Source organism: Hipposideros armiger, unplaced genomic scaffold (genome assembly GCF_001890085.2).
Source record: "Hipposideros armiger isolate ML-2016 unplaced genomic scaffold, ASM189008v1 scaffold_854, whole genome shotgun sequence".
Lineage (NCBI taxonomy): Eukaryota > Metazoa > Chordata > Mammalia > Chiroptera > Hipposideridae > Hipposideros > Hipposideros armiger.
In genome coordinates this window covers 141,885-153,367 of record NW_017732204.1, presented here as the reverse complement: position 1 = coordinate 153,367, position 11,483 = coordinate 141,885, and the positions used below count along the sequence as shown (strand labels likewise).

The 11,483-nt window shown below is 42.7% G+C and overlaps 1 protein-coding gene across 6 annotated transcripts in view; it reads right to left on the bottom strand.

Moving 5' to 3' along the window:
• Positions 1–11,483, bottom strand: part of DUSP22 (dual specificity phosphatase 22) — a 71,255-nt gene that overhangs the window by 52,670 nt on the left and 7,102 nt on the right. For 4 of the 6 annotated variants that reach the window (XM_019629424.1, XM_019629422.1, XM_019629423.1 and 1 more), the window contains one exon: positions 2,249–2,282. The exons of the other annotated variants lie outside the window; for them this stretch is intronic. In XM_019629424.1, the coding sequence (XP_019484969.1) occupies positions 2,249–2,282 (34 nt within the window). Of the gene's footprint in view, positions 1–2,248; positions 2,283–11,483 lie in introns of those variants that run through there. 6 annotated transcript variants of the gene reach the window in all.

Here is an 11,483-nt window from a genome sequence, read left to right as displayed (position 1 = left end):
CTGAGGACCAGGACACATGTCCACACCAGACTCCCAGCACAGTGCCCTACACAGCGGCACTTGCAACAAGTCTGTGGAACAAATGAGTTCATCCGCAAGCAGCTATAAGGACACAACACTTCCTTCCAGCTTCTTCTGGGTCACCACACTGTCATTTCTTTGTTTTAGATAAGCTTTACACTTGATAAGTGTTTAAGAAATGTTTGGTGAATATGTGAATAAAACACAACCACATACTAATGTCAGAATAACTGAAAGCAACAACAAAACATGAACTGTTTGAACAAGGACAGGTGTGGGTTGCTATAGAACTCTCTAATGGGTGAAACCTACAAAGCAAAAATCCTAGAACTGTGAAGGATTTCTATGTCACTGACTATTTAGAAAATAGGTATAGATTTTATTAGAAAAAGTTTTAAGTATTTCCTTAAAGTTGTGCATAATGTCCTTCTACAGGAAAGTGGCCTTCCATGTGTAAGGATAAAACTCTGGTAAACTGTTGGCCTTGTACTTAATTTGGTTGGTATTTATTATAATTTATAATTTGTAAACATTTTCACCTGGTAATTCCACTTCTAAGAATTTATCCTAAACTCTGTTCTCAAACACAAAGATGTTTCCTTCTCCCATAAATGCAGTTAATGATAATGTACTAAGTAACCCATAAGATACCTGCTCTTTTATGTATTCTAGCTCCACTGGTCTACCTACCATAAAGCACTTGCTGCTTTTTCAGAATTACAAAGCTTAGTGATTTAAGAGATCCAGTACGACTCTTAATATGTTTCAGCAGCAATTAGAGCTCTCAGCTCCCAGTGCTTCATTCTCTTTGAGGTAAATTGGCCACACTAGGAGCGTTCCAGGAAGGAGAGAAAAATAAACATTATGCAGAGGAATCATAAAGATTGTTTTTATAATCAATTTGAACCTGAACTCACAAATTTAAGCAACAGCCAGGAGTGTGTTCTGGCTTGTTCAGGGAGGGAAGAATTTCAGATGCCTATGACAAAGTCTGATTTTCTCCAACCCTGCATAGGCAGACTTGTTTCTGCAAGTTTCCTAGGTCCATTCCATCCTCTAAAGGACACCCTACCTCCAGTGCTGAGGAGCCAGCGCTTCCCCTTACATACACACTTAAAGCATCACACAGCAAACCAACAAAAGCCTGTCTGCCATCATGCACTTTGCTCCAGAGGTTTCCACTCACCTCTGTGACTACATAGCATTTGGAAACAGATAAGCTAAAAATAAAAAGTCAATAGCTGACAGCAAATCAATAAATGCACATTGAATAAGCCGCAGAGAAATGTGTAAGAAGAAAAGTCAACACAAGTCAAGAATTATCTGCCAAAGATAAAATTGCCTCTTCTTTTTCCCAGGTGATTAAACAGGTTTCTGAAAATTTATTAATAATAACTAGAAAAAAGTGATAAAAAATTATAAAGAAGTTACATGGCTACTAAATGTGCCTTTTAGCCATCTTCCTTTGGTAATAATGTCCCAACATGTATGCAGAATTAAAATGAAGATCAGAGGTCAAGTTGGAACTCGCATGCTTCATACCACTTTGTCCGATTGGCCAAGGGGGTAGGGCATGAGGATAACGGCCCTGCAGGGGGCCTGGGCACAAGTGGTGGCCATGTCCAGACGAGACTCTGTATAAACCGGGTCTACACTTTGACTCAATCATGTGTGAGGAGCATAAAGCTGATTTTTTAAAAAGTAAACTTAACTTTGGATGGAAGCAACCCATATGTTCACGAACAGATGAGTGAAGAAACCAAATGTGATGTATACATAAAATAGAATAGTATTCTGCCATAAAAAGGAAGGAAATTCTGACACATGAACCTTGAGGACATGATGCCAGTGAACTAAGCCAGTCGCAAAGGGACAAACTGTAGGATTCCAGTTATATGAGGTCCCTAAAACAGTCACATTCATAGAAACAGAAAGTAGAATGGTGATTGCCAGGGGCTGGGGGGGAGGGAAATAGGGAGTTAATGCTTAATGGGTTTTATCATTAGTACCAAATGGGTACTGAAAGTACTAACTTTCAGTTGGGGAAGATGAAAACGTTCTGGAGATGGACAGTGGTGATGGTAGCACAGCAGTGTGAATGTACTTAATGCCTCTGAACTGTATACTTAAACATGGTTAAAGCAGCACATTTTATATTATGCGTATTTTATCGCAATAATACATACAAAAAAAAAGAGAGAGAGAGAGAGAGAGAGAGAGAACTCACCTTTGAAGTTGCCAATATACAGGCCAGGCAGGATCTAGGGGAGAGACACAGACCAGGCATGAGCGTTACAGACCTGACGCTGACAGTGCTTGGCACAGGGCTGGGGCCTCAGCATGGCCGGAGTACAGCCCAGGCTGGTCGCCTGCCACACCCATTTCCCAGCACCGCCCCAGATGGACAGCATGCACAACCAGACACCCTTGTCTCCAGGACTCTGACCTGCCCATGGCGAGAAGGACGCCTGCTTAACAGCCCATGAATGGCAGCGTGTTGGTGCCCATCAAGTCACAAAACTTTAAAGACCTGGCTGTCCCACGTCCTCATGAATCCCGTGTGCCCTTCCTCACTCAGGCCCCGTGAGTGCTCTTTGGCATCCTGAGTCCAGCATCCCCTCCACCCTTCCTTCCTGCCTTTCCCCCAGACTCCTCCTTCTCTCACTGCACCCCACACACCCCTCCACATCCGGGACTTCTCTCACAGCTCTAGCAAACCCACTTTCTGTCCTCTGAGGCCTTTGCACATGATGTTCCCACTATTAGGCAGCTCTGACTCATGCCCAAAGGAGGCCTGTCCTGAACCCTGAGTCTGGGATAGGCCCCTGCTTCAGTGCCCAGTCTGCTGTGCTCCCCTTGGAGTGATGCTGTCACGGGGCATTACTAGGTGACGGTCTGTCCCTTCTGCTAAACTGGAAAACTCTTTGGGCATCAAACACATCATGCCACTCTGCCACATACCCAGCTCCTGGCCCCGGGTTTGGCCCATGATTATCATGCAATAAAGAGTTGCTAAATGAATGAATGAACTATCTAAATGCACAAGTAATTAAGAACATATATTTGCTCCCAAATGTCTACTTCTCCTAAGGCAATGGTTCTCAAATCAGACTATTCATCAAAATCACCAAAATCTGTTAAAAATTCAACATTTCTGGACACCTCCCCCAGCACCAGCCCCTCCCCCCATATAGAATGATTCAGTAGATCTGAGATGAGAACTGGGGACTATATTTTTCACAAGCACCCCTGCTTTGCAAACTACGGAATGAGAAACTAATGCTTTCTGTTGCCAATACTTTGTATGGAAACTCTGAAGTCCCAAACTGCTTGGGAAGCTACACCACCCAATATGGTTTCCAAATGCATTCCACATACCAGCCTTGGTGACGCTTCAATGCAGACCCCCAGTGCCCAGGCAATGTCCTTATGTCAGGCCCACCGCCGGTGTCCCCTCCCAGCTCCACTGCTTCACGCTCCCATTCCCACTAAGAAGTCTGAAGCAGTGTGTAGTCACGTTCTCCAAGTGCATGGATTTCTTTAAGCATCTTTTGCTACAAACTGATGGCATGTATACCAGTCACTGTAGGGGAAATCCACTTTGGCACCGCCAGCGGAGCCTGCAGGGTTAGCCGCTGTGCTGGCGGGAGGCCAAGTGAGGTGCCACAGCATACAATGACAAAACCAGGGCACGTGTGAAAGTGAGAAGAGATGCTGTTAATAATTACTCCATGTAAAGGAAACATTCAGTCTCTTCCTTCCTATGTAGGAAAACAAAAAACAAAAAACAGTTCTTCCCCACTGTGAGTTTCTTCCCTGTGAGTCTCCCTTACTGCCACACAGAACACTTCACTTCTGGTCACCAAATGTGTGGGGATTTCCCTCACATTAAGCAATTCTCTGATACCAAATGGGTGTCCCACAATTTAACTCGATTCTGACACTATCTACCGGGAGATTGTGTCAGGTCCCACAAGACTGCCCCTCTACTCACACACACTTCAGATGGCAGGTCAAGCTCAGGTTGTCACCTGCACTTCTGACCAAACAGCCATAGATGGGAAGTTCCAAGGACCTCCCTCTGGGGATTCGATTAATTTGCTAGAAAAGCTCGCAGAACGCAGGGAAAGGCTTACTTACATTTACCAGTTTATCAAAGGATATGATAAAGGATACAGATGAACAGTCAGATAAAGAGATACATAGGTCTGGGAGAGTACTGAGCACAGAAACTTTTGTCCCTGTGGAGTTGGAGTGTGTCACCCTCCCAGTGTGGATGTGGTGACCAACCTGGAAGCTCTCCGAGCCTCCTACTATGGGGATTTCATGGAGGCTTCCTCACGTAGGCATGATCAAGTATCAACGCCACTTCCAGCCCCTCCCTTCTCTGGAGCATGGGGAGGTACAGCTGAACATTCCAAGGCTCTAATCATGGCTTGGTCTTTCTGCTGACCAGGCCCCATCCAGGTCCCATCCAGGAGCCCACCCAGTCACCCCATTAGGAGAAAAGATGCTGCTGCTGTTCTTATCACTTAGGAATTTACAAGGGTTTAGGAGCCCTGTGTCAGGGATGGGGTCAAAGACAAATATTAGAACAAGAGGTGCTCCTAGTGCTCCTGTCACTTGGAAAATTATAAGGGTTTCAGGAGCCCTGTGCCAGAAGATGGGGACAGATACATATACCAGGAAGGGGGGGGGTGCCAAAAAAGGTATACAAGTGGACACTTTGGTCAACGTTGCTCAAGCAGTAGTTCTCCATAATCAGAAGTGTCTGGATGCTGACGGTAACCACTTTGAGCACCTCTTGTAATTGCAGAAGTCAAAGGTGACTTGTATTCGTCTTTTGTTATGGGTGTATACTGAGTACTACAATTTTAATACAGTTTTTTCCTTTCTTAAAATGTGTATACATTTTTTGGCACCATCTGTGTACACACACACACACACACACACACACAGGTGAGGTCTGATAATTAAGTTCGCGAACTCATCCTAGAAAAAGTGCTACATACCTCATAGCTGAATATTGCTACGGTCACCTTCAAACTACTCCCCTTGGAAAGCTATGCACCAACACCAGTGCCTAGTCTACCCTTCAAAGCAATTTTAGAACTCTTTTTCTGGAATGGCCATCAGAGCTGTCATCATATTACCCTTGATGTCATCAAAATGTCTTCTTTTCAACATTTCCTTTATCTTTGGGAAAAGGAAGAAGTCATTGGGGGCCAGATCAGGTGAGTAGGGAGGGTCTTTCAAAACAGTTACTTATTCACTGGCTAAAACCTTCCTCACAGACAGTGCCATGTGTGCTGGTGCATTGTCGTGATGCAAGAACCATGAATTGTTGGCGAAAAGTTCAGGTCGTTTTCGTCTAATTTTTTTCCTGCAGCCTTTGCAGCACTTCCAAATAGTAAACTTGCTTAACTGTTTATTCAGTTCATACGAACCCTACCCCACTTTGGAGTCTTGGTGAGAAGCAGAGCTCAGCTCTTACAACAGAAGTTGCAGATGCCAAATATCCACTCACTTCTCCCTCTGATGCTAGAGCATGGACATGTGCTTGAAGTGCAGCCTGTCTCCACAGCTGCTCCAGGTTGGACTCCTGGAGCAGCCTCGCTCCCAGCAGGGCATTGGGGCTGCTGGCACACCCCACCCTCTGGTGGCAGCAGCAGCCTCTGGGGGCAGCCCTCAAAATGCTCTCACCAAGCCAGTTCGAGAATCTACTCCTGGCAGGGTAGCCTGAATCTGGTTCACCAGCCTTGCGGTCCATGTGAACAGTTCTACCTAAAGCAGCCACATATGAGCTGCACAGACCATCAAGCAAGTCACAGACTAGCAAAGTCCTGGTCACTGGGAAAGCAGCTGCCCCACAGGCTCTCCAAGAACCGGACATCACTCCAGCAGGAGCAGCCTGCCTCCTCGGGACTCCTCTCCAGCTTCAGTTAGCACTTCCTTCTTCTTCTCAGGAGTTCCCCAATTCATTTGCTCTGCTTTGAACTTAAGCGCAGTTCCTATGCTCAGCTTCTTAGGCCCTCCCCTTATATTCACTGCAACAGCCTCCTAAAGATCTCCCTACCTCTGGACTTGTCCCTCCAAAGAACTGCTCAACCTGCCTCCAAGGTGCAAAGTTGATCATATGATATCTCAAATTAAAGTCTTCTTAGGGCTCCAAGTAGGTATCAGCATGACACCCAAATTCAACACCTCAGCAAGAAAGACCTTCAAGGACCGAGGTTGCTATTATGCCTTCAGCCTCTGCTCCATGCCTAGTGCCTTCCCTAATCTCCCCCACATCCAAGGAGGTGAAGACACAGAGAAACAGGCCAGGCCCTCCAGTTCCAGCATCTAACTTTTATGGGAAATAGCCCAATTTTCAAATCCTGTCAACTACATTTAAAAAAAAACAAAAACTTAAGGATTGTGATAGATAAATAAAACACATCTGCAGGCTAACTATGGCCCACGGACATCTAATATATGACCTCTAACTACTGTCTGCATCATATTTGCAAATATGTTTTCTCTAAACTCAAATGGTTTTCCCTTGATTGGTAGGTACTCAAGTAAATGTTTTGTTTTGTTTTCAATAAACGAATGAATAAATAAACAATGTGAACAGAGTGGGAGGAGGCAAAGCAAGAAAAGGATATGAAAAACAATGGCGAGTGAAGTCTGTGAGATCAAACTTTGTCCCTTTCTGCCCAGGCCGGGATTCCGTATGGAATCAGTGACACCAGGCCAATGGCACTAGGGCTGGTGTTGGAGACCAGCACCCTGAAGGGGATGCCAGGGCAGAGTGCTGGCAAAGGCAGAGGTATGAACTTACTAAAATCAAGAAGCCCGCTTACTAAAAATCATTTAAGATGTATATTTTGCGTGCATTTAAAATATTTTTAAGTAATATAAAGAGAGGATAGAGTTGTGTCAGTAAATTTTTAACTCTAGTTTCCAGACCAGAAGAGTAAGCTAAAGTTTCAGGGGCTGGAAAGCAAACTGTTCAATCTCAGTTTCTGCAGTTTCTTCCATATAAAATTACAAAACAAGATCAAGGAAGGCTGGAGGGTTGGCCACTGGCAGGAAGAGAAATTATGTTTTGGTTTTCAAGGAGAATAAAAAGCTCATGAATGTTTAAACCTGTACACCAATCAGCTTCCTAATTCAAACTTAATACTCAAAAAATTTGACCCCACTTCCCCAATATTATTGTTGCTAATAATCCCTAAATACAAAGAAAGAGAAAGCAAAATGAAACAAAATAATTTTCTAGCGGAGAGCTGGCTTCCAGAGGAGGCCAAGGAAGAGCTGGGAGTCATCTAGGACAACATGGATGAGGGTGATTCACAGAGTCCTAACTCATGCCAGAGAGAGAACACAGCAGGAGAGCAATCACCACCTGGTAGGAAAGAAGGATAGATCAAGGAAAAACGTCTGTAAATACAACATGGGTACGGTCTATGACTCTCAAAGAACAAGTTCAGAATCGGTCCTTTGGGTCTGATCATCTTTGGGCCTCAAAAACAACTGTTCTTTCCCTCTGCACAGAACGCCCCTCCTCCATCATTCACCTCAGTGGCTCCTTGTCACTTGGGTCTTCCAGGAGAGATGACAGCTCCTAACCACTGAACTTCTTAATACCCTCTATCACATCACTGTTTTATTTTCTCATCACATTTATCAGTACCTAAAATAATTTTTATTTATTTTTTGATTGACCTTGAAGCAGGGGGAATGTCTGTCTTATTCCCTGCTGTGTCTCAAAAGTCTGCACTGAGTCTGGCACATGAAGAGACAATCACCGAATAAACATCAATGAAACACAGCACACACCACAAAGGAAGATGCTCACGGACACTCTGCTGGTCAGAAAAGATACTTATTTTCTGTTAAAAGACTGTCTGCGGATAGATAATGAGAGGTAGACTCAGACATACTGAGACCATGCTAAGGTTCTCCATGGTGGCTGCCTCTTCTCTCACACCCACACTTTACCAATACTGGCCACACAGAAATGTGTCAGATCAAATCCTCAGCCACACACACACACACACACACACACACACACACACACACACAAAAACAAAACAAAAAAAAGCACTTACGTACAAAAAGGATACTGCTTCTAAGGCAGGAAATAAAAATTTTGAGTTTACTTTTTAAATATTTCTCTTAGTATTTCAGTATGCCATGGAATCTAAGAACCCACCACCCAAAGAGATGTAAGAGAAAACTCCTGATCAAGCAGCAATACAGGTAATGGGGGTGGGGGGCTTGTAATATTCCCTAGGTCAGGAAGAACTTTTAAAGCGAGGGGTGAGGGGGAGAACTTTGATGGGTTCCCTAAAGGGTTAAATGTCACAGACCTTCTTAATGCCATTTGGCTACAGACTTAACAGTTTGCATTTATAAAAGGAAGAATCTGAGAATACTCTTGTGTGCACTTAGATGCCTTAAGCATTTGTTCTTTCAATATGAAATAAAACTGTAATATTGACAAAAGAAAATATTCAGGGAGTGGTGTAGAGAAAACAGAGAGATCAACATCATGGAGACAACTGTCCATTAGCCCCATGGCCACAGCTGTACAGCTATGTCACTCCCAGTGCTCACCTCCCACGGAATGATTCCTCTGTAAGCTGCGTGGGACAGTTTGGGTGTCGTGTCAGGCTCTTCTTGTCTTTCACATTTATTTCCCATTACAAGATCTAGCCTATGCCTTGACAACAGCAGGTGTTCAATAATGTAATTTGATGAATAGGTGAATGAACAAATGAATGAATTATGAAGGCAGGCAAGTCAGGTGCTGCCACGTGGAAACAGCATCTAAGAGCACACGGATGTTGGACCTTCCAGCTCCTTACCATACTGAAATAGTCCTTCTCAATCTTTTAGGCCCTCTTCCACCTTTTGAAATGATTCAGTTCTAGATTACACAGGCCTCACTGGGTGAAGGACCCTAGGCCAGTGCTTCTCAAATGGGGGATGATTCTGCCCTCCAGGGGACATCTGACAATACCTGGGCATGTTTTTGGTAGTCACAGTGGGGAGGGGGGGGGGTTCTGGTATCTAGTGGGTGGGGCCTGAGATACTGCTAAAACTCCTACAATACACAGGTCAGCCCCCACAACAAAGAATAATGCAGCCCAAACTGCCAGTGCTGCAGAGGCCGAGAAAACCTGGTCTTTGCTTAGGAGGCATAGTCCCAGAACTATACTCCTTTCTCAGTGATACTCCCTTATCTTCCTAAGGAGAAAAGAGCTATTCTAAAACAGGTGTTAACCATGTCCAAGGCAGATGCAATCATAACTACTGATATGACAAATCCAAGAACACAGTTAACAGTGCAGATTTGCACTTTACAGATTGCAAAAATGTCTTCTAATAAATTCTCATTTGCTTCTCTCAAGAATCTGAGTAGAAGCTAAGGGAAGAAATCTCAGAAAAAGAAATGAAAAAAACAATTCCTTTTGCAATTGCAACAAAAAGAATAAAATACCTAGGAATAAACTTAACCAAGGATGTGAAAGACCTATACACTGAAAACTATAAGACATGTCTAAAAGAAATTGAAGAAGACACAAAGAAATGGAAAGGCATTGTGTTCATGGATTGGAAGAATCAACATAGTTAAAATGGCCATACTATCCAAAGCAATATACAGATTTAATGCAATCGCCATCAAAATCCCAATGGCATTTTTTTAAGAAAAAAACACAAAAAATCATTAGATTTGTATGGAACTACAAAAGACCCTGAAGAGCCAAAGCAATCCTAAGAAAAAAGAATAATGCTGGAGGTATCATACTCCTGACTTCAGCTTGTATGACAGGACAACAATAATCAAAACAACATGTTATTGACAGAAAAACAGACACACAGGCCAATGTAATAGAACTGAAAACCCAGACATAAACCCACATAAATATGGACAATTTTCCACTAAGGAGCCAAAAACATACAATGGAGAAAAGGCAGCCTCTTCAATAAATGGCTCTGGGAGAATTGGAAAGCCACATGCAAAAGAATGAAACTAGACTGCTATCTGTCACCGTGTACCAAAATTAACTCAAAATGGATCAAAGACCTAAACATAACCTGAAACAATAAACTGCATAGATGAAAATATAGGCACTAAACTCATGGACTTTGGGTTCAAAGAGATTTTATGAATTTGACCTCAAAGGCAAGGGAAGTAAAAGCTAAAATAAATGAATGGGACTATATCAAACTAAAAAGCTTCTGCACAGCAAACGAAACCATCAACAAACTAAAGGGGCAACCAACTGAATGGGAGATTTTTGCAAACAATGCCTCCGATAAGGGGCTAATATCCAAAATATATAAGGAATTGATACAACTCAACAAAAAAAACAACTAACAATCCAATTAAAAAATGGGCAGAGAACCTGAATAGACATTTCTCTAAAAAGGACATACAGATGGCCAACAGATATATGAAAAGATGCTCAACATCACTAATCATCAAAGAAATGCAAATAAAAACCACAATGCGATATCACCTCACACCAGTTAGAATGACTATCATCAACAAGACAAATAATAACAAGTGTTGGAGAGGCTGTGGAGAAAAAGGAACCCTCATACACTGTTGGTGGGAATGCAGATTGGTGCAGCCGCTATGGAAGGCAGTGTGGAGGTTCCTCAAAAAATTAAGAATAGAATTACCATATGACCTAGCAATTCCTCTCATGGGTATATACCCCCAAAATTTGAAAACATTTATCTGTAAAGATATATGTGCTCCTATGTTCATTCCAGCTTTATTTACAGTGGCCAAGACATGAAAACAACCAAAGTGTCCTTCGATAGATAATTGGCTAAAGAAGATGTGGTATATATACACAATGGAATACTATTCTGCCATAAGAAAAGATGAAATAATACCATTTGTGACAACATGGATGGATCTTGAGATTATTACGCTAAGTCAAACAAGTCTGACAGAAAAAGTTGAGAACCATATGATTACACTGATACGTGATATATTGGGTAGTCAGAAAAGTCATGACGCATGTTGCGACAGATAGCACTAGTTCATTTCTGGAAGTACTAGAGTCATCTGCATCTATGTTATTGCTATGTCATTTGACAGCTGACAGTTCTAGCTTCATTCTAAAAAAAAAATTGAACAATTTGGTTGAGTTTTGTAGATTTTACAACAAGTTGAAGATGGAAGACCAAACTGCATTTTCACCACATTTTACTGTTTTACTTCCATAAAGGGAAGAACACGCGTCAAACTTGTGAAAAGTCGCATCAAGTTTATGGTGACAATGTTCTACAGCAGTTCTCAACCTGTGGGTCTCGACCCCTTTGGGGGTTGAACAACCCTTTCACAGGGGTCGCCTAAGACCATTGGAAAACAAAAAGATATTTACATTACGATTCATAACAGTAGCAAAATTACAGTTATAGAGTAGCAACAAAAATAATTTTATGGTTGG